A 23,718-nucleotide genomic window follows, 5' to 3' on the forward strand; every position below is an offset into this window, starting at 1 on the left:
CAGGGAGAGGTTCGTGCACACGTGGGGCCGTCCCCACGTGTGCACAAAAATGCTAAAAGTTGAAAAAAATTCAGGGGGATGTTTAAATCCCACCGAAAGTGCAAGAGCGTTCCGTGCGCATGCGCACGGAATGCTCTGCGTCCTACCTGGGTTCCCTGCGCAGGAAAGGAAACGAACGGCCGGAGAGGCCCGGCAGCGGTGGCAGCGGCGAGAGATAGGTGAGGAGGGGAAAGACAGTCGGGGAGGGGAAGAGAAACTGCCGAGGGCCCGGCAGATGTAAGCCGCGCGGGCCTTGGTTCACGGGGAAAAAAAGAAAGAGAGAGAGAGAGAGTCAGGGGGGAGGAAGAGAGACCGGTGAGGGGGGGAAGACAGCCCGGCGAGGCTCGGCGGATGGTAGGCGCGCGGGCCATGCTTCGAAGGGGGAAAGAGAGAGAGAGAGACGGGGGTGAGAGAGAGAGAGACTGGGGGGAAGACAGAGAAGGGGGGAGAGAGAGAGAACGGGGGAGAGACAGACAGAGAGAGAGAGGGACTGGGGGGGAAGAGAGAGAATGGTGGGAAAGAGAGAGACTGGCCCCCTCCCCGCGAGTATCGCGGGTCCCCCTCTTGTATATATTTAATTCCTTTGTACCCCACCTTTTCTTCCAAAGCAGCTTAAATCACTGTCTTCATCTCCATTTTATCCTCACAGCAACCCTGTGAGGGAGATTAGGCTGGCAGTGTGTGACAGGCCCCAGATCACCCAGCGAGCTTTCTTAAAGGAGTGAGGATTTGAACTTTGGCCTCCTAGATCCCGGTCTTACACTCTAACCATTATACCCTACATACCAGTGCAAACCTATGCATGATTACTCTGAAATAAGTCCCACTGTTCAGTGGGTTTACTCCAAGGTAAGTGTGCACAGGATTGCAGCCTAAATCAACTGAACAACTTGTGTTCTGTCCCTGAATGATGGTGTCTCTGCATGTGCTCCTTCCCCTTTAATTTCCCCAGTATTTGCAGGGCCCATTCCAAAGCAGAGTTAGACCATTTAAAGTCCACTGCAGTCAGTAGGCCTAAGAACGTCACAACTTTGCTTCAGATAGCACTGTCCGCTGCCTGTCCACTGCATCTTTTATTTGTTAAATTCTATGCATTGAAAATAAGCCTTGGGGTACAACTAATCTTGACAGGTTACAGATTTCTTCAGTGAGGTATTCAGCTCCTTTCCAGGTGCTCAGTTTGTACGAAGTTCCAGAGCTTATCTAACCACAGTTCCATCCCGTATACTACACAACCTCTCAGTCCTAAGAACTGGATGAGCCCTGGAGATAACGCTGAATTTTTTCACTTCAAAAGTTCTGGGTATATTCGTTTAGGAATCACAAAGGGGATTCTCTGAGTGGCTTACAAGAATTAAACACCCTAATCATAATGACACAATGTTAAATGAAATGAGGCAATAAAATAGTCAAAACAACATGAAATAGAAAGGGGGGACACACACAGCACAATAAATCTACAAGATTTCCCCCCCTAAAGTACAGCAAATAGAATAGCAGGTTAAAACAAAGGCACAAAGGTTCCAGTACAGCAATACTAAAGGAAGAATAAACTAGCACTGACAAAACAGCAATCGTTATTGCTGTGGGGGAAAAGGATTTGATGGCTTACCAGAAAGCCCCAAGAGGGGTCAGACAAACTTCTTGGGGAAGGAAATTCCAAGCCAAAGAAGTTCCTTTCGTACATGCCTGATAATCTCACCCCGGCTATTCAGGGCATTCTGAACAGATCTTAAGCCATGAGCAAAAGGTACCCTGGATTTAGCTGAAAAGAAGCAATTCTATACTTAGGTTATGGAAAAGAAAAATTAAATGATAGCACAACAATCACATTTATGACATTTAAATATGAAACATGTGAAGTTCATTTTAAAAATTAATTCACAGAGATCACAGGAGAGTTAACTACAAGGAATGGCGAAAGCATTTGGGGGTTTATAAAATGACTGGGGCAGTGGCGGGTGGCGGGGGGAGATAAGATGGGAATTGATAAAATCGTGAGTAGTATGGAGAAAGTGGTTACTGAGAAACATTTCTCCCTCGAGCATAAATAAAATATGTGAGTTTGTTTATTCATCTTATTGATGTTTATATTACATTTTATTAATATTATAATTTACTTACAAAAATAATGCTTTCCACTGCATCTTCCAGTTACATGAAGTAATACCTAAAAACAACATCGTATCAAAATGAGTGTGAGAGTGAGCCTAGAAGGTTGGGGAGTTACCCGGTGAAAATCAGTGGTATTTTGAGGATGGGAAAAGGAAGTCCTTCTCCATTCAATGAATAATTAACCCATGGGATTAACTGCAGTGTGACATGGCACTAGCTCCAATGGTGTCTTTTCAAAAATGGAAAATAAAAAAAAAATCTAGAGGCACCTTAAAAACTAACAACCTTTATTCATATTATTGCTGGAATAAATGTTAGTTTTTAAGGTGCCCCTGGACTTCTGTTTTATTTTGCTACAGTAGACTAACAATGGTTACCCTTTATAAAAAATGGACCAATTTGTCCATTATGATTCATATCTAAAAGTATAGAGGATAAACATTTCAGAGTAGCAAATGCTGGAGACAGATATAGGATGACCTTCCCAGTCAGATTTCCAAAGGATCTCATGGCCATTCATAAACAGAACTTGGTCTACATTGACCTTTGATCCAGCAAGGCACTTGTTAGATCTATCACTGGTCATTAATCACGACACCTAAAGAGAACCCCAATAGGAGAGGCAATATACCTCTGAATGCCAAATGCTGGAGACAGACAACAGGGACTGGCTGTCATTCCCATATCGCGCTTTTGTGACCAAGTTCCCCAGTGGCATCTGGTCGGCTGCAGCCAGAAACAGAAAGCTGAACTAGGTTGTCTCATCAAGCACAACAGATATTTTCTCGTTTGGACCCTCCCTGCATTACCCCATGCTTGGTAGATTTTATGCATCCTTGTCCATGTGCAAAGTTCACAGCCTTGATCTTGTTCTTTTTCACAATACCTTTGCAAGGCAGGCCATTATCCTATAGAGGTGGGGCACTGGGGCTGAGGAAGACAGAGAGAGAGAGAGAGAGAGAGAGAGAGAGAGAGAGAGAGAGAAGAAGAAGAAGAAGAAGAAGAAGAAGAAGACCTGCTGATGGCCACTTAATGGGACTGAATGCACCTCTCTTAGATCCAAGACTGATAATCTGTCCTCATCACCTTATAGTGGATCATGGCAAAAGTAGTTGGCACATCCGGTTTCTCTCTATGGCCCTGTGAACTAATCCCACATTGATTGGGTACAATGCAGTGGGTAGGATCTCCTGTACAATACACCACACATTTCTGTGAATTTGGTGCTAGGGAACTTCCCACTGGATCGTGCCCAATGTGTCGAACTGTTATTATTGTCCTGCTCGTAAAACGCCACCTATGTCCATGTCACTTTACATAGTAAAGTAAAACCAGTAAATAAATAACAGCCCCACACCCTGAAGAAAAATTGTAATCCAAATCTGAACAGGATAGAAAGATGGAAGGGAAAGGATGTGAAAAGAATGGGACTGGGAGAGGCAAGGATAGTGAGAGATGAATGTGAGCAGAAGCAGGTTGGCAGTTTGCCCCAGTTACTCCCGTCTGTGTGGTGTAAAAGGGACATCTCCTTTCTTGTCATTGCAGGCAAGTCATGGAAGGCTTTGACCCCTTCCCAGAAGAGGCCGTACGTGGAAGAGGCAGAGAGGCTGAGGGTGCAACACATGCGAGACTACCCTAACTACAAGTACCGGCCCAGAAGAAAGAAGCAGGTCAAACGGATCTGCAAGCGGGTGGATCCAGGCTTCCTGCTGGGGAATCTCTCCAGGGATCAGGACCCCATACCGGAGAAGAGGGTGTGCAGCAGGGCAGTGGGAGAGAAGGACATTCCGGCTGAATATTCGACCAGTTCTGTTCTGCCGAACCTGGGGAGATACCGAGAGGCCCAGAGCAACAATGCAGGCACTCCCATGGACATCTATCCCTATGGTTTGCCCACTCCCCCAGAGATGTCTCCTTTGGATGTGATAGACCCTGAGCAGAGCTTCTTCTCCTCCCCTTGCCCAGAAGACCCTCACCATCCCCACATGCCAGGGGGGCCTTACTCTCTGGACTATTCCAGCAATTCTCTGCAGTGTAATCACCCTCTAGGCCACATGCCAGTCTCTCCGGCAGGTTCCTCCATCCTCCCTGCTCCTTCCAGCTGCCCGGCACCCTCCTCGGCCAATTATTATGCTCCAGCCTTCCATCCTGCCATCCAGCCCTCCAACCTCCATGGCCACCTGGGCCAGCTCTCACCTCCCCCCGAACACCAGAACTTCGACAGCCTGGACCAGCTGAGTCAAGCAGAGCTCTTGGAGGAGATGGACCGCAATGAGTTTGACCAGTATCTCAACGCTACCAGCCATTCAGAGCCCAGTGGGCTGATCATCAATGGACACATCCAGGTGTCTCAAACCGCGGGTGTCTCACACTCATCAGAGACCAGCCTCATTTCCGTCCTGGCAGACGCTACAGCTACTTACTACAATAACTATAGTGTTTCCTAGGCTGGAGGAGAAGGGGATGTGCCCCGTGGACCAAACAAGGAAAGACTCTACAGTTTTACTGGCCTGTGGGTGCCTCCAAACTTTCTACCCCCTTCACCTCAGGATTGCCCAGGCTGAACTGAAAATAACTTTGGAGTTTTGTCTAGTAGGTAATTACTCTAATTTATCACACACAAACGCCCCCTGACTTCAAGACCGTGTTTCTATGCCACTTCAACAAAGCAGGGAGTCAAATATTTATGATGGATGGGTTGTCTAATCAGATAAGATGAAAAGAATCCTCTCTCTTCAGTGAAGGGCTGGTTTCCCAAACAATCCCAAGCTATGGTAATAAGAGAGAGTGGCTTCCACAGTTCAGCCGGGGGGGGGGGGGGGGGGGGCAGTGGTGGTGATTTGCAGCATTCGCCTTTTCCACTGCAGGCCTTCACGTTTCCCCTTATAATGCTTCTAGAGGTCTGGTGGCCCAAGAAACCACCCCAGGGGAAGGGCTCAGTAGGCTACAGCAGGAGAAGGGAGGAAAATGGAAGTTTCCTTCACTTTGTGAAGTCCACAAATGGTTGAATTCATACCAGTATCAGTGACCCTTCCTGCCTCCTTTTAGACCAGTCAAGACCCATGGGTCTGAAGGAGTGTAAGATAGTCACTCTCAGCTTTATCCAGGGTATCCACAATTAGAGGAGAAGGAGGGAACATCCATTGGAAGGGGTGTGATAGAGCCACAATGGAAGAGGGGGGAAGGAAAGCACAGTGAGTACCCCGTGCCCAAGGGCCAGTGCAGCTTGCAGTCCCCTCTGATTCTGTTAGTAGCATTCAGTTGCCAATGAAGTGAGAATTGGCAAATGAACCTATTTTGTCTGTGCAGGCAGAAAGTGATCCAGGAACTGTAAATAACCACCACTCCTCTTGCTCTCCTAAACCTAAACCTGAAGACGTCCTGGACTGAGCTGGCCAGGAACGTCTCCTAGGCAAGCCCATTACAGTAACCATGCAATTGTGCAAGTCCCATTTATTTTAATGGAGCTTACGCAGGAGGACTTCACAATAGACTTTATCTAATTCTTTTCCTCATACTTGTCCAGTCCCCCCCCCCGACCGAATTCTTACCCAATATCATTTCTAAAAGCAGCCGGAAATGGTGTGAGAGACTGCTGCCTCTGGTGTAAAGGCATGTGTGTTTTCTGTACAGAGACTGAAGGGTTACACTTCTCTTCACTCCATGTCCCTGAGGCAAATTGAGGCAGCACAAATGGGCAATTTGTATTTTATGGTGTAGTGGTATGATGTAGTAGTTGGAATACCAGGCCAGGAGCTCTGAGATACTGAGGTTCAAACCCCTGCTTTGCCATGAAGGCTAGCTAGATGACCTAGCCTAACTCACAGGGCTGTTGTAAGGCTAAAATGGAGGAGAGGAGACTAATGTAAGCTGCTTTGGGTCCACATTACTGGTCAATGACTGTAATAAATTTACTTACTTACATTAAGAAGACAGGCAGGGTATAAAGGAGGCAAATGAACCTGAAACTATGCCACTGACATAATTGGGGCATTAAGGGACACCTGCAACCCACGGTAATAACATTAGATGCAGTAACACTTGATATTCCCCTCTGGAAGGTGCATGCTTATATATTCCAATCTTGCACTTCTGTTTGATACAGCTTTTGTATCCAGCCCCCTGGTTATCTGAGGTCCATCAGTGGCTATTAGCCACAAGGTATAGATAGGAACTCTCGGTCTGGGGCAGGTGATGCTCTGTATTCTTGGTGCTTGGGGGGGGCAATAGTGGGAGGGCTTCTAGTGTCCTGGCCCCACTGCTGGACCTCCTGATAGCACCTAGTATTTTTGGCCACTGTGTGACAGAGTGTTGGACTGGATGGGCCATTGGCCTGATCCAACATTTGCTTCTCTTATGTTCTTATGTCTCTTATAGGGAAGTAAAGGTGAGCTGCTTTCACTAGTGACCCTAAAAATTCACTTAAAAGACACAACAAAAAATTATCTGAGGAAATCCATGCTTGGATCTCATAACAGAGTTTTAACCATAAAAAAGCAGTGATAGAGTGGGTGATTTGGGGTAGACCTGAGGTGTTGAGCCTTTCAATCCAGTTGTAATTAGCCTTGGAGGTGGGGGGGGGAGATATGAGGAAGGCCTCCCCCCCCCCATACTGGGACTAATAGCTTGTCTGTGGGAGCAGGGTTAGTGCCTCTTCTGAAAGCAGACTCATTGCTTGATGCCAATATTTTTCCTTACCATGGTGAAATTAATGTGGATATCTGTGCCCTCTTTGCTTTCATCCGCTGCCATGGATTACCTTTAGATTGTGTCCATCTGAGTTCAGAGCATGTTCAAGGTTCAGCTTCAAATAGTAGGAATCTTTGCTGGCTGATGTTTGTACAAATCTTCCTCCCCATAAGAAGAGTCCTGCTGGATTAGACCATCTAACCCAGAGTCCTGTTTCCAACAGTGGCCAGCCAGACACCCCTGGGAAACCCACAAGCAGGGAACAAAGGCAGCCCCACTCCACCACTGGTTTCCCTCAGTCCAGAAAACGGCATTCAGACATGTACTAGCCCTGTTAACAAGTTACAGTGAATGCATGTACAATCCATGTACAGTGTACACTTGCAGGTTTTTTATTACATGCGTTGGGTAATTCTCATGTTAGATTCAACGCAGGTACAGCTGAACATGTGATCCAAACCCCATATGCAAAGTGTATGTGCATTGGCTCTTTCTCACAAACAGGTGTACACATGCAAGGTGTATGTTTGTTCACTATAACATGCTGTCAGCAGGGCTACTTGTGTTCCTCCAGGCCTGATTAAGATATTGCCCCTGAACATGGAGGCAGTATGTTAATGGCTATCACAACAAATAGCTATTGGATAGACCCATTCTTCGTTAACTTGACTCCACCCCTTTCAATGCCACATAAGCAAGTAGCCATCTAGTGCCAATGAGTTCCATAAGATCACTGTGTGTTGTATGAAGAAAAACGTTTCTTTGACCTACCTTGAATGTGTTGCCAATCAGTTGTATTGGGTGACGACAAGGGGTCTTAATATCTCCCTCTGTTCACACTTCTGCCAAGCCTTCCCTCTATTCATCTCTGATCTACACTAAAATGAATGTTCAAAGAGGGGCTACGCCACAGGAAAGTGACTTTTCCACAGCTGCAGGTGCCCCTGTGTGGGCTGGTGGGGGGCAGTGTTCTCTTTAAACTCTACATTCTGAAAAGGGGCATTATGTGCCACAACTACCTGTTAGATTTCTGCCAAGAATTTAAACTTGAATTTTAGACATCCTCTGGATTAGTCTAATTCAGATCTTACTATTAGATACAGATAATAGGATCATGTTATTAGTAGCAAATTTTTTGTCAGTGGTAATTAAATGTAAAAGGGGATAATATAAGGTTGTTTCAGTGCGATGCTGCTGGTGGCCAGTTTGCCATTGAAGCAATATCATTTAAGTCAGAATCAATCTGGTAGTCCCCCAACACTCTGCCTAAGAAGGATTTACTTGCACTAGAGTTAAAGCATCCTAGACAGACAGGCATCTCGACCAAACCTGCAATGCACATCCTTCCTAGCCAGCACATGGCACTGCGGAACAGAGAGGTGTCCTCTCAACCGTTCCACATTCTTGTCATTGAAGATGCTGCTGCAGTTCAAGCGAAGAGTTCCAGCTTTTCATCCTTTCTTTGTCAGTAGCTGAGAATGGTTGTCAAGCTGACCCCTTCCTTCATCGGTCTCCCTAGCCAAATTTTAATTCAATTGTAGAGTATGCCAGACCGTGACCTAATTTAAGGCAAGTTCATGCATCCATGTTTGATGCTCCTTCACCACTGGCTACCATGCTTTGGAAAACTAGGGAAGAGGCTGGGGCTCAGTAGAAAGGCACCCGCTTAGCATGCAGAAGGTTCCACATTCAAGCCCTGGTGTCTCCAGCTAGAAGGCTGTCTGGCAGCAGATTAAGGCCCATATTATCTACTCTGACCAACAGCAGCTCTCTGGGTTCTCAAGAGATCTTTCATATCACTTACTACCTGAGCCTTTTGACTGGAAATGCTAGTGGTTAAAGTGTCAGACTTGGATCTGGGAGCCCCATTTCAAATCCCTTTCCTGCTGTAGAAGCTTGCTGGATGACCTTGGGCCAGTCACTCACACTCTCAGCCTAACCTACTTCACAGAGTTGTTGTGAGGATAGCATGGAGGAAAGAAGCATGATGCAAGCTACTTTTGGGTCCCCATTGGGAGAAAAGGTGGGGAATAAATGAACAAATAAATACATGCCAGGGATTGAACCTGGGAACTTCTGCATGCAAAGTAGATGCTCTACCACTGAGTCATGCTATATACCATAGGTAGCAATACCCTATGTACAGTACTGTAGAGTCAGCAGCGATCTGCGGCCAAGCGCTGTCTCCTGAAGAGCATACTATCATGCTGTGCATGACTGACCCATTCGCACATTGAATTTTTGAGATGTTTTTGCAGGGGTGTTTTATGTTTACACACAAACATGGACTGTGTGTAGCACCCTCCTTATCATTCTGCAACAGGGCAAATTATTGGCTTGTGTATCTCTCAGGCAAATCCTTGTATGAGCAGCTTCTCTGAAGATGTTGTTGTCTGGGGAGATAAGATCTTATTTGGTGATGTAGAGAACATGATTCATTGACTGCTTGTGCTGCTGCAACCCCACCAGCCTTAGTGGGATTACGCCAGTGTATACGTGTTCTAGCTTGGTCCTAGAACAGGGTGTGCAGGTCACTGCTCTTCAGGTGGGGTGCATCAACTGCTATTGCAGCTCAGTGTAGCCAAACTCATGGTAGTGGAAGGCACCGCAGAAATGTCACACCGATTTGGCAGGTGGGTATGCACCAGTGCAAAAGCATGTCTTTGGAGCAGGATGTCTCGTTCCCAAACTCTGATGTTCACAGGCTGCCTGTGGGTTGTTCAGTGCGATGCATAAGGCTGACAACTCCAGGTGGGGCCTGGCGATCTCCCACTATTACAACTCATCTCCAGACAACAGGGATCAGTTCCCCTGGAGAAAATGGCTGCTTTGAAGGGTGGACTTTGTGGCATTATACCCCTCTGAGGTTCCTCCCCTCCCCAGGCTCCACCCACAAAATCTCCAGGAATTTCCCAACCCAAACGTGGCAAGCCGATGTGGCAGGGAGAGAATACTGCTCATGTTCAGCAACATTCTTTTCATCTTTTCATTATCTGCAATGTACTGAAGTTAGGTTTGCCAACCTCCAGGTAGTGGCTGGAGATCTTCTGCTATAGCAACTGATCTTGAGGTGACACAGATTAGTTCACCCGGAGGAAATGGAAGATGGACTCTATGACATTATACCCCATTGAAGCCCCTTCCCTCCCCAAACCCTGCCTTCCTCGGGGTCCACCCCCCCAAGTCTCCAGGTATTTTCCAACCCAGAGCTGGCAACCTATCTGAAGTTGATACTTGTTTCCAGTGAAGTCCTGGGTTGTGTGAACTAAATAACAATCTTCCTTTCTCCTCCTGATCTCACTTACATCTGCCCTCCCCGCTTCCTCATCACTGGCATAAAGTTTGAGGAAAAACTTCATTGACCAGGTTTGATAACATCAGTTCTCCAGTTGTATTGAAACATGGTTGAAGGCAGACATTTTCATGTTTAGAAAGAAAATTGCTACCTTTCAGTCTGTTTCTGCCAAAAGGGATCTCTGTACATACATTTCACCATGTGTCCCCCCCGCCCCGCCCCCAGCCTTACATTTTGTATAGCTTGAGTTTTCTTGTATTGACAGAACTCTTTTTTAAATCAGTTATTTAACAGAGTTAATCTTAATGTAAAGGTTAGTTAGCTAGTTTATATCATGCTGGTTTATTTTTGTTTTCTAATTTTGTTTATGAAATGTGTTGTTGATTGCCAAATAATTGCCTTTATATATGTAAAAATAAAATAAAATAATCCAACATCTCAAATTGTTAAACGAAACCATTCTTCTTCTTCTTCTTTTCATTGTCTTTTCTTTTTTTTTTCATTACCCAGTGTGGTGGAACAAGTGTCAGAAATTTCACTTTGCTTTTGAAATGTTTAATTTAAATAAATACATTTTGATATGAAGGTTGTCAGTCTTTTGAGACAGCAGCAGGACCTGGGGGGAAAGGACTTGGCCTTGTGTTCCTGTTTTCATTTTTATATATTTTTCTCTCTAGATATAAATATTTTAAAAAATCCTCACAATAATATAATATCTGGCAAAACGGAGCAATAGTTGAAAACAGAAGGCAGAACTGATGACCAAAAATTGAGCTTCCATGTTCAGAGACAGCCTGTGTTCTGTGCCGAAGACCAGGCATGGAAATCAGGACATAGCCATTCTAGACTGATACTGAGCTTAATAAAAAGTTCCTTTTCTGCCAGAGTTATAATTACCACACTGATTTTGCTTCTAGAACTCCCCTCCCTTTCAAGTTTACAGTAAAAGCTGGAGTGGATCAGCATGGCCTGGATCTGGGAATGTAGTTGCAAATAAACGTCATACTTTTGAACACTTGGCTGCTAGTGCTGGGCAAACAACAGGGAGGGTTGCTGCTATGCCCTGTGATTGTGGGCTTCCCTGAAAAATCTGTCCACTGTTGGAAAGAAGCTGCTGGACTAAGTGGAATTTGGGTCTGATCCAGCAAGCCTTTTTAAATGACTTTCGGAACTGAAGAAAACGCGTCAGAATTTTACATGGCCCTAAAATACGCAACAGTGATGAAAGTGAAAGCTGTTTGGTTAAATCTGAGCATCCCCCTTCCAGCGAGAAACAAACTTGCAGATCTTTATTTTCACTCCTGTTTTTCCTCATGCTGACTATCCCCTATTTAAATGAACACATTTTCCATGTTGTTGTTTAAATCAATTGTGCACAAACGGAGCCCTCATAGTGTAGCAGTTAGACTGTTGGACTAGGGTCTGGAAGACACAGACCTGAATTCGCACTCTGCACTGTACCATGCTGGGTACTCTTGGACCGGTCACTCTCTACAAAGGTATCGTAACCTGAACTCCAGGGGAACTGATCTCTGCAGTCTGGAGATCAGAGGTAATTCTGGGAGAATGCCAGGCCCTGCCTGGAGTTCGGTAACCCTACTCCGCAGACAGTCCATGCTGAAGTTCCCTGTTGATGCATCCTTGAAGGACACATCTAATTGTACTGGATTGTTCATTGGATGCCTTATTTATTAACAAAATCTAGCCCTCTGCTTTTCTGTCTGATGTATGCTATCTGATTGCATTGTTTTTTATCTGTTTTGTAATCTGCCTTGAGTTTCCCAGTGAGAAAGGCTGGCTACATATGAAGTAAATAAATATCTACATCACAAACATATCCATTCAACTTCCAAAGAATGTTGGAAACTGTAGTTCAGTGAGAGTGTTGAGAATTCTGGTACAGCAACTTATCCCGCCGCCCCCCCCCCCGGGGGGGGGGAAATAATACCACAGAGTTCTTTGGAGAAGGGGAATAGCTAAGTTTACAGAGTATTATTTTTATTTCTTAAATTTTATCACACTTTACGTACATTGAATGTATTACACTTTTATCCCACTCTTCCTCCAAGAAATGCAGGGCAGCAGATATGGTCCCTTCTATCTTAGCCTCATAACAGCTCTGCTGATTGTTGAGAGATTGTGATTGGTCCCAGGTCACCCAATGAGGTTAGTTTCAGAATGAAGATTTGAACCAAACCCTTCCTGGTCCTTGTCTGATACAATAGCCGCTGCAATGCTGTCTCCTGTTTTATCCTCACAACAGTCCTGTGAGATAGGTTAGGTTGAGAGAGAGAGAGAGAGAGAGAGAGAGAGAGAGAGAGAGAGAGAGAGAGAGAGAGAGAATGCCTAAGGACACCCATTGAGCATCACTGATGGCTAGAGATTTGAAACCACAGTGCTCAAAGACAACACACTAACCACTACCCCATACTGTCTGTAAATAAGACTGGGCATTGCAAGGAAAACTCAGTCTCTCTAGAATGCAATTATGACTGTTGTTTGGAATGTTTTGAGACATATATTTAAATGTATTATTACTTTTATGAAACATTTTGTAGCATTTAATTGGTTTATTAAATGCCGCGCCTGGGAATTGCTGATGGATCCTGCCTAATAAAAGTTTAATTGCATTAATCAAACCTGACAGTTAAATGTCATTGATGGCTTATTGACTGAGACAGGTGTGCGCAGAGGAATGGGGCATTGTGCAACAAACACTTTGGTCTTTCCAATCCTACCTCAGATGCAAAGAGAGAGAGAGAGAAGCCTTGCTAAAGTACAGGTGTGTGGATTGCCCAGGAGACAGAAGGTGTCGTGTCAGTAACTCCATTATCACACAGAAACCATCTTGCCACCCGGTGATTACATAAACTCTCATCAAAGCAAGATAAGGAAGCTCATCGCAAGCCACCCCCAGGTTGCCTTCTTGTGGTTTTTCACATGCTCCAAACCTCTAGCTATTTTCTACTGTGCCTCATAAATTGTACAATTCCTGGGGCAAGCCAGAAGCTCATTCAAGAAAAAGAGGCATTAACAATGGGTATTTAATCTCATGCAATCACTACACTCTTATTTAACCTACAGTTCACTATTCGCTTCCCCTGAAGAACGAAGGCTTCAGTCCTAAGCAGGCACGCTTGCCAAAGATTCGCTCTTGAGCTAAATGAGCAGGGCAGCCCGTGTGGGGCATTATTGTGGTGGCCGGAGTCTCCAGAATTGCATTCAGATCAATCGTGAAGCTGACTTGGGTGATCTACAGCCAGCCGTGCTCTCTCAAACTCATCTGCCTCACAAGGGTCAAATGGAGGAGGAAAGAATCATATATGCCACCCTGAATGCTGGCATCTGCAGGCCCCCCACCCCCAGTGCAAATAATACCTTCCCAGCATTGGTTCGCTTCAGGAATATGGCCTGATCTCATCAGATCTCAGAAGCTAAGCAGAGTACTTGGAAGGGATACTAAGCAAGTACTTGGAAGGGATACCTCCAAGGAATACCAGGTCCAGGAGGCAGAGGCAAGCAATAGTAAGCCACCTCTCTGAAACATTCAAACCCTACTAGGGGTCGCCAGAAGTCAACCACGAGTTCCAGGCACACATACAAGCATGTGCACAAGCACATACACACACAAACGCAAAATACACATAAAAAGGGAAATGGTATAGGGGGAAAGGCAGTATCCATAGTCCTGGTCCGAATCAGATCACCACATGGAACCTTTAAATGATGTTCCCACTGGGAATTTGCAGGTGCAGTATGGCTGCAGGTCCCTGGGGCAGACTCGTGTACATTGCGATGTGTACTTTGTTGTGAAAGCTTGCTGGGTGATCTTGCGCTAGTCGCTTCCAGGGCCAGAGTGTGGATTCAAACCTGGGTCTCCCACATCCTAGCCCAGCACTCTGGCTTCTGTAGCACACTGTCACCAGCTGGTGTGTGTGGGGGGGTTAGAATAGTTTTTTAAAAACCCAAACCCTTCCCCAGCATCCTGTCTCTGATTCACATTTCCCCTTTCCTCCCATGGCTGTTTTCTGAAGCGAAATTATACAACGCAGAATCCAATCAGGGATCCTCACCTTCACACCTATGTTTTATTAATCAGAGTCAAAACCTGGAGATCCATGTATTATTATTTTAAATTGTATCAACCACTTTATTTACCAGTTTGTCATCCACAGTGGTTTTTCAATTAAAAAATACATTAAAATGATTATAATGCAACAGCTATAAAAAGTGTCATAAAATAGATTACAGCAGCAATAAATCAAACAACAGCAGTAAAACCTCAGCTGTCTTTCAATACAAGGGATGCAGTTGCGCACCACGAGTTTCTTCCATTCTTTTCCATGGCACTTTACAGAATACATCCACTAGTGTAGTGTAGTGTAATGGTTAGGGTGTTGGAGTAGGATTCCCACTCTGCCATGGGAGTCACTTGGGTAACTTTGGGCCAGTCTAGGGTTGCCAGCCTCCAGGTGGGGCCTGGAGACCTCCTGCTTTTACAACTGATCCCCAGCTGACAGAGATCAGCTCCCCTGGAGAAAATGGCTGCTTTGGAGGGTGGACTGCAGGGCATTGTACCATGCTGAGGCCACTCCCCTCCCCAAACCCCGCCCTCTCCTAGATCCACCCCTAAAGTCTCTGGGTATTTTCCAGCCCAGACCTGGCAACCCTACGCCAGTCCCTCTCAGTCTAACCTACGTTACAGGGCTGCTGAGAGGAAGCAGAGTGATGTATGCTGCCTTGAGCTCAAGAAAGGGCGGGATAAAAAGGTACTAAATAAAGGGGCAAAACAAAAGTACTTTTCTAGCAAAGCTTCTAAACCAAGTATAATTCCAGATGGGCAGCTATGGTAATCTGTAGCAAGAAGATAATATAGGAGTCCAGAGCCACCTTAAAAACAAACCAACGTGCCACTGGACTCTGTTTTACTTTTCATATGAGATAAGGAAACAAATGAGGGAAGGAAATGGAAACGGGTTGTATCTCAGTTAGGGTTGTCAACCTCCAGGTGGTAACTGGAGATCTCCTGAGATTACAACTACTCTCCAGATCTCAGAAGAGGCTTGTTCCCCTGCTTTGGAGGGTGGACTCTATGGCATTATACCCTGCTGAGGCCCCTCCCCAGTCTCCACCCTCAAATCTCAAGGAATTCCCAACCCAAAGTTGGCAACCCATCTGAGTTTTAGCAGTTGGCCATCTGGCAGTGTTTGTGAGACTGTGACTTGGTAGAGACTGTCTGCTCTCAGTTCCAGCCAGTTTGCCACAAGAATCTAAAGGCACTCTGGAACAGGGCGAAGGCCCTACAACAGCTGGGCAGGATAGATTAACTCAGTTTTGACCTGCAGATCTTCGCATCAGTTTATATTTTAAGCACAAGAGTGTCCGTTGTCATGTTGTAGTTATAACACAACAGGAAAGACACGAGCAAACACAATTATGCCAGCTACATTTCTGTTCTACGTTTCAGTTCCGTTTCGTGCATGCACACAAAAGCTTATACCCAGAATTAAACTTTGTTGGTCTTAAAGGCGATACTGGACTCAAACTTCATCACATTTCAGTTCTGTTGGTGATAAACTACGGTGGTCAAGAAAAAGGTGGACTTGAACCTGGGGTATGAAGGGGTAGAGAAGTGCTCTGTGAGGGAGTTCTGGGGGAGGGGGTTAAAAGAACCTCTACCTTCAGGCAGCTCAGTGTGGTAGAGTTCATAGAGATGTAAGAAGGGCCCTCCTGGATCAGACCAGGGATTCATTAGCTGAGCATCCTGTTTCCTACAACAGCTGGGTTGGATCCAACCACCTTTTCCACCCAGGCTCAGCCAATTCCCCTCCTTACTAGAGCCCCCATCCCACTTAGAGTTCTATAAAAGTTAAGAGTAACATACTATACGCAGAGGCACCTTGACACCAGTGTTCCCTCTAAGCTGAGTTAGAGTGAGCTAGCTCACAGTTTTTTAGCCTCCAGCTCACAGATTTTTGTCTTGGCTCAGGAAGGATGGCTCCAGAGCAAACTAATTTATGCAGTAGCCAAATTGCTTGTTCACAACTTTAACACCAGTAGCTCACAAAGTAGAATTTTTGCTCACAAGACTCCACAGCTTAGAGGGAGCATTGCTTGACACTTAAGCTTTTGGTTACGAAGTCATGCCCATTAATAAGAAGTGTAAAATCTTGTTGGTAAGTTACCATCTTTATTGGTGTTTATGCTTGGTCAATGATTTATTGTATTGGTATTAATGTTTATTTATGTATTTTTTCTCGTAGAATATAAGGGCTAGTCCCTGTTAAAAACTACAACATAAGAAATATCGCCTTTGTACTTGAACAATAGAAATAATCACACAGCTCTTGGTGGTAAATAATAGTTTTTTGTCCAGTCTTTATTACCATTGTAAAAATATTGTTTATATATTGTATAAAATAAGATATTCATAGTATTTGGTACATTATGTATTAATTTTACAGTTGGAAACCATTTCTGATGAAGTCTACCTTCGAAACGAAGTTGAAGCCGGACTCTTCGTAATATTTTTGATATGTTTGGACTATTTGATATTGTTCACTTTTGTATTTGTACTATTTCTGCTACTGTAATATTTTCACTTTAATGATTATATAGACTTTTGCTCTTGATAGCGACTTCCCCAGTCTGTTTTTGTTGTTCCAGTTTATACTGGGAGGTCTTTCTGGTTGATTGGTTTTTCTTTCTTTTCCACCAGCAAAAAAGCTGCTGCAATCCAACCCACTGTCACAAAGCCTACAAGCAGGGCAAGAATGCAGCAGCTGTCCCCTCATACTTTGACCCATCCACTGAAATCCAGCGGTATACTGCCTCTGACCATGGAGGTTCTGTTTAGCCATGACTAAGAGCCATTGATAGAGCTCTTCTCCATAAACGTGTTCTCACTTAAAAACATCTAAGCCAGCACCACATTTTGTGGTAGAGAATCCCATGAAATGATTTATGCATTTGTGAGGTACTCACCCATTTCACTGGGTGATCTTAAGTTCTGGTCAAAAGGAAGAGGAAGACATTGTTTTCTCCATCCACCTTCTCCTTAGTGCACATCTTTACATAAACCTCTACCCTGTCCTACTTTCCCTCCCCAAACTATAAAAAACCCCTCAGATGCTTTAATAGTTTATTCTCAAAATCTCCTGTTTCTTCCTTCCACCTACTCCTCTCTTCTGTTGTCTCCTTGACTTTCAAAATGTATATTACAAATCCTCCAAGCAGGGCTTTTTTCTTTGGGGTGGGTGGGCTTAGGCAACAGCATTCTGTGCACCTCGGCGTCTAGTTGTGCCAGCCACATGACCACAGAAATGTCTTCGGACAGCGCTGGCTCTTCGGCTTGGAAACAGAGATGAGCACCGCAACCTGGAGTCGGATTCGACTGGCTTTTGAGCAAGGGAAACCTTTACCTTTACCTTTAAAATACACAAACACATGGCTGCCTTCTCCTGAGTCAAGGTCAGTACTGGCCACTCAGACTGGCAGCAGTATAAGCCTTTCACATCACCCTCAACTTGATCCATTTAGGTGGATATTCCAGGGAGTGAGCCCACGTCTCGGTGCCTGCAAAGCAGATGCTCTGCAACTGGGCCACAGCTCCTCCTTGCCAGGCACTTTAGTCATAAATAATGATGACAATATCTCACATAGGAAAACCACCAATAATACTTTCCTATGTGCACTTGAGGTTATGTTGCCACACGGGCAGGGCTAGTTAGAGGATGCCCTTGGTTGTGAGTTTTTGGGTTTGGCTGTTGGGGCACACAACACTCACACAAGCCAGACTCCTCTGTGACTGAGGTTGTCAGCTCTGGGTTCGGAGACTCCTGGAGATTTGGAGGTGGAGCCGGGGGAGGGTGGGGTTTGGGGAGGGGAAGGACCTCAGTGGGGTACAATGCCATAGAGCCCACCCTCCAAAGTTGCCATTTTCTCCAGGGGAACATGGAGATCAATTGTAGTGCTGGGAGATTTCCAGGGGTTTGGCAATATGAGCCACAGCACAAGAAGTGTGGTGGGTGACCACCACAGCAAAATCTTGTGCTGTTGGATATCTCTTTCCCCCAGTCCTCACTTCTTCTGCTCTCAGTTTAGTGCGGCAAAGATCAACCAGGTGTGTGTGTGGGGGGGGGAAGCTGCTGTCTAGACAGCACCTTCAAAACCATGTTGAGTCAAAGGGAAGGAAGTGACCTTCTTCTGTGACTTGCAGTGGTGGCTCTATTGTGAAGTCCTCCAGCAGTGGGCTTGGAGAGCAAGTGGGAGACCAACACAGCTGACCCAGAAAGAAGCTTTCCTGCATAAGCAGCAGTGAAGTGCCTGGGAGCTGTTTCACGAGCATGGAAGAACATGGAAGATGGGGAAGGGGTTGCTTTAAAAAAGAAAATTCAAGGCCACTCAAACTACAACCCAAATGTTTGTTTTGTAAATTACTCTAATAGCATAGTGATCATGAGACATCGTTACATCACCTTTCCCGGATGGCCCTGGAACGTAGCCCACGAGCGAATGACTGTGTTTCCCTGAGCGATCATTTCCTTGAAGTCAAAGAAACAGGTGGCGATCTTCCTTGGCTGCCATGCCCAGAATTTATGGAGGTAGAAATCTGTCAGCCGACAAAGGAAATAGGGATGCTGCTTCACTTTTCTGCAGCCTTCTGATCTGGAGCCGGAGCCCCCAAAGGGCTGGCTTCTTCCATGAGTTTAGACCCTTGGCTAGTCTACACATAAGCCAAGGCCTTGCAAAACATGTTTTTTTTAAAAGTTTATTTTAACAGGTTTTTCAAAACATTACATATTTCATCATATTAGATTTTTCACATTTTTAGAGTTGTCAGTCCATAATTTACGTCTTAATACTTTACAAAAGGCTAACCCCCCCACATAATTCAAGATTGATCTGTTTGACGTTCTATCCAGTCATATACCCTAAACCACCTTTGTTCATGGTATTTTTGGTCTTTATTTTGCAATATTTGGCTCAAATTGTCCATTTGAGCTAGCTCCATAAGTTTAATAACTAGGTCCTCTTTTGAGGGTAATTTATCCGTTTTCCAATTTCTCGCCACTAGTATACGTGCTGCAGTCACTATATATACTATCAGGTATTTATCTTGTTTTTTATAACCTCTGGGAATTATATTCAGTAGATATATCTCAGGCACTAGTTCTATCTCTACATTCAATATTTCAAAAATAATTCTTTGCACCATTTTCCAGAATTTACGTAGTTTACAACAATTCCACCACATGTGGTAAAAAGTCCCCACATTTGCTTTACATTTCCAACAATTGCTACACATTGGCCTTGCAAAACATGTTGAGGAACTGACCTATTATGGAAAGTTTGGGGTTCTAGGGAAACTTAGTATAGAGATCAGGAAGTAGTGACTTAAGGAGATTCCTGTCTAACTCCTGATCCCAGAGACCTTTCCCTAAAAAACCATTGACTGCCCCCCCCCCTGCAGAATATTATATAGGCATGGGGCTCTTTTGCCCCTTCCTGCCCGCTATGAATAGCTACTGAGACTTCGGCAGAGTTCTCTTCTCATGCATCTCAACTGCTCCCTCTCATTTGTCTGTGCCTTGGCTCATGCGGGGAAGGACAAAACCAGACACGATGCTGGAGTTGTATGAACAGAATTCCCGGCTTATGTTTCTGTACATCAGAGGTAACAGGGGCCTGGTTCAGATTGGGACCAAGGTGTGAGGGGAGAGGACTTTATTTCAGGTTGTGAGATTGGCATGGAGGACAGACGTGAACCCCCTTCCCCTTGCCCTGTGGTCCCAGTCAGAATCAGGCCCATGTCTGCCTGATTTTTACATGGGGATGTGTGTGTTGGGGAGCTCCATTCACAGGACTCCCAGCATCTCGGGGTGGGGTGGGGACGGTTCTGCCAAAGCTGTTCATACTGGACAGGTGGGGGTTAAAGTCCCCTTTGCCCATGTCTCAGCTATGGGTGCACTGAACCAGTGCTGGCAGCCCTTCAAACTTATGTGTCACAACAACAGTTAAAAATTAGCTTCTGACTAGAGACTCGCCTTAATTGCTTGTAATAACAATTCTGAGAAGGAAAGTTCACCGGTGGTGGTAGAGCCAGAAGCCAGGCTAAATCAGGAGACTGGGTTCCAGAAAGGGAAGGAGAAAGATCTGAGGGAGAAGAAGGTGACATTCCTGTAGGTACAAGTCAGTTAGATACACAAAGCCAGCAGCTCTTGCTCAGAAAACTTTCTCCCACTCTGATCTGTCGGGCGAAGGAAAGGAGTGTCATTTTCCCAAAGGACAGGCAGGCTCCTGCCGTGTTAAGAAGAAGGATTAAGACGCTCTGCTGTGTGTTTTCCTGCCAAATCCTGCCGCTGGAGGCGGCTTTTGCTGCTGAGACTAAGAAGAGGATGTGTCCAGCGCTGTTTCCTGTCTGATAACAGTAGCCGGCCCCTCCAACCGGATGTTATGAGTCCTGGTGCTACCTTTATGCTTTAAGCCCAGGGCTGAGGAGAAAATCAGGAATTGTTTGTGCTTTGGGGGGAAAATAATGTTTCTCTCTCTCCCCCTTCTTCCTCCCTGTGTGTACACTTAACAGTGCAAAACTCACACAACATCACGTGCAAAATGATGTCGAGTAACTATAATGGATTTTAAAGGTTTGGTATCTCCCCCCACTCGCAGGGGTTGATAAAGCAGGGGAACAGAAACAATAACAGCAATAATTTGGACACCCTCACCACTTCCAACTCTTCCCCTCAAGCTGTCTTGTAAGCTTTTAGGGGATCCAGAGGAATGTTCTCCCAGCCACCCCCTTTCCCCCCTTTAACCCACTCACAGGTGATCTCGACATTCAGTCCTTTTGAGAATGGGTTTTGTTCTTATCAGGCTATTTTTGTAGCTATATTTTCTGATTTACAAAGTCATATTCTGTGTGCATAACTACAGAATACACAGCCTCAAGGTCCATCTCCAAGTCCGCCCTTGGTCCTGTCAAGCCTCTCCCCTCCCCCCCTTGTTTCACAACTTGGAATGACCACAGAGAGCCCCTATTTTCCTTATTGGGGAAATTTACATGGAGTCCATTGATATATGTGTAACCCATCAATACCCATGCATCTCCATGGGGACAAACAGTTCCCCAGGGCCATTTCAGGTCAGAAAAACTGTGTGTGCGCGGCATGGTTTTGAGGCTTAAACCATGCACTGTAGTCTGGATCCAAATTAGCCCCCATGTGCCTGAGAATCTAAGCTTCAATGAGAGCTCTCAGTGCACAGCAACTTGACTGAACCCAAAGTGGTCCCAGGGACCAACCCAGAAATATTACATTGTTTAGTCAGGTATTCATATTTTATGGGCGCAAGGCAGCACACATAGGTTTAGTAGTACTGCACACACAGAGACCTGCTCCTGGCAAAGCATTACCTTACATACAGTGCCCATGATTAATTTCAGATATGATTTTAGTTCTTGCATAGTGGAGCAGCTGATGTAGCAATTTGAATGGAGGGATTCATGCACAAAGGAGAGCGGGTTCTCAGCCCTTCCCCCTGGCACGCTTTCACTGCTAAAAATCAGAACCTCTAACCACATTCCTGACCCTGCAGGAAGGGGAAATGGGTATCTGTATCTCTCCCAGAAAAGGTAAAGGCAGTTGGGGTAGGGCAGTGATTTTGCATTAGACAAATGGTAGGAGGGCTGGGAAGGGGGGTTAAAAGCCCCTTTCCTAGGGTTGCCAACTCTGGCTTGGGATATTCCTGGAGATTTGGGGATGGTGCCTGGGGAGACCAGAGTTTGGGGAGGAGAGGGAGCTTAGTGGTGATGTAGAGTCATTTTGTGATGTCACATCCAGGTGAAGGGTCAACACCTCCAACTCTTCCCCCTTCCTGTGAGGCCACCAAAATTCAAAATTTAAACATTCTGCCTCATATCAGTCAGCCCCCCCCCAAAAAACCCTCTCAAAAGTATCTTCAGATTTTTCTAAGTGAAATCTCCAGTCTGAGCACCCATAGGATGCCAGCCAACAGCAGTCCCATCCCCCTCTCAGTTCTCAAAGGCAATGAACAATCAGTTTCTTTGAGTCTCTGGGGAGCAATGGCAGTCCTAAGGCACACACTCTCCATAGCCCCTTCAGAACTCCAGCTTCTCCTATCATATACCATGGAGTCCACTCTTTGATGCTGCCATGTTATCCAGAAAACTGAACTCCATAGTCTGAAAATCGGTTGTAATTCCAGGAAAACTCCAGACTCCACCTTGAGGTTGGCAACCCTATTCCAAAGGCGATTATAGCTGGCAAATGGCCTTCCGTGATGCTTTCAATTGAGGGGCAGCTTAGGCCTTAATGGATTTTGGTCAGATCTAGCAATACACTTCTGATTTCTTAAAAAACAATGCATCCCCTAGATCATTTAACACAGATGACTTAAGTAAGCCTTGCTAGGATCCCTTAACTACCAAGGCATAACTAAGCTGTGGTGGGGAAATACCTGGGTGGGGAAATACCTGAAGGTTTTGGGGGTGGAGCCTGAGGAGGGTGGGGTTTGGGGAGGGTCCTCAGCAAGGTACAGTGCCATAGAGTTCCCCCTCCAAAGCAGCCATTTTGTCCAGGGCCGCTGATCTCTGTCATCTGGAGATGTAGTTGTTATAGTGGGGGTCTCCAGGCATCACCTGGGGTTTGGCAACGCTCCTAATCCTGTATATACACTTTTGCTTTATAATTTTAAAACACAGCAGTGTAGGCTTGCCAAGTCCCCCCGGGGGGCGGGGAAACCCCCGCCCCAGAGGCCCGTTTCCCGCCGCCACCGGATCGGGCCCCGGGGGGAACTCCACTCCGACGTGCACGTCACCAGGAAGTGACGCGACCATGCCGGGCATGCTGGGGACGGGGACACGCACGCGGCCGGGGCCACGCTGGGGATGGGTTTTCCCTCGGATGGTCATGGCCCTGCCCCCAGCATGCCCGGCGTGGCCGCGTCACTTCCTGGTGACGTGGATGCGGCGCACGTGTGCTTTGCGCGCGCACACACGCTCCAGATTTGACCTGGGAGTCCCCCGCTTCAGGACGAGGTACGACTTGGCAACCCTACAGCAGTGGGGCTTGGAGATCGTAGTAGTAGTAGTAGTAGTAGTAGTAGTAGTAGTAGTAGTAGTAGTAGTAGTAGTAGTAGTAGTAGTAGTAGTAGTAGTAGTAGTAGTAGTAGTAGTAGTAGTAGTAGTAGTAGTAGTAGTTTTTTAAATCTCCAAAGGCAGACAGAAGTTTATTCTCCCATAAAGGACTGCAGTTTGCTATAATGGCAATAATATTTTTTTCCTCTGGAAGTGCCTTATCCATAGAAACATTACAGAGGTTCCCCTGTAATTACTTTCAATAATTGCTGCGAGGAAACCATTTTGTTTGAGCATCCCATCCTAAAGCTGGTGGCCTGTTCATTTGATTTGCCTCTACCACCCTGCCTGCAATTTCTTTTGATTTACTGTTAATAGAAAGTTTGAAGCCCTGTCATTCAGCATCATTCCTACCCCCCCCCACCCGAACATTGGAGCAAGCAGAACACCAGGCGTATCAGGAAGGAAACTGTCAGATCTGCTC

The 23,718-nt window shown here is 45.6% G+C and overlaps 2 protein-coding genes across 2 annotated transcripts in view; one reads left to right on the forward strand and one right to left on the reverse strand.

Moving 5' to 3' along the window:
- The window catches only part of SOX7 (SRY-box 7), a 12,185-nt gene extending 7,407 nt beyond the window's left edge, over nt 1-4,778 (forward strand). The window contains exon 2 of the mRNA XM_015429280.1: nt 3,700-4,778. Within this exon, the coding sequence (XP_015284766.1) occupies nt 3,700-4,601 (902 nt within the window). The 3' untranslated portion in view covers nt 4,602-4,778. The remainder of the gene's footprint in view (nt 1-3,699) is intronic.
- A 13,828-nt stretch (nt 4,779-18,606) lies between these two features.
- Nucleotides 18,607-23,718, reverse strand: part of LOC107107282 (chromosome unknown open reading frame, human C8orf74) — a 54,005-nt gene continuing 48,893 nt past the window's right edge. The window contains exon 5 of the mRNA XM_015407912.1: nt 18,607-18,749. Within this exon, the coding sequence (XP_015263398.1) occupies nt 18,607-18,749 (143 nt within the window). The remainder of the gene's footprint in view (nt 18,750-23,718) is intronic.

Source organism: Gekko japonicus, unplaced genomic scaffold (assembly GCF_001447785.1).
Source record: "Gekko japonicus isolate JY-2015 unplaced genomic scaffold, Gekko_japonicus_V1.1 scaffold7, whole genome shotgun sequence".
In the NCBI taxonomy this organism is placed as follows: Eukaryota; Metazoa; Chordata; class Lepidosauria; order Squamata; family Gekkonidae; genus Gekko; species Gekko japonicus.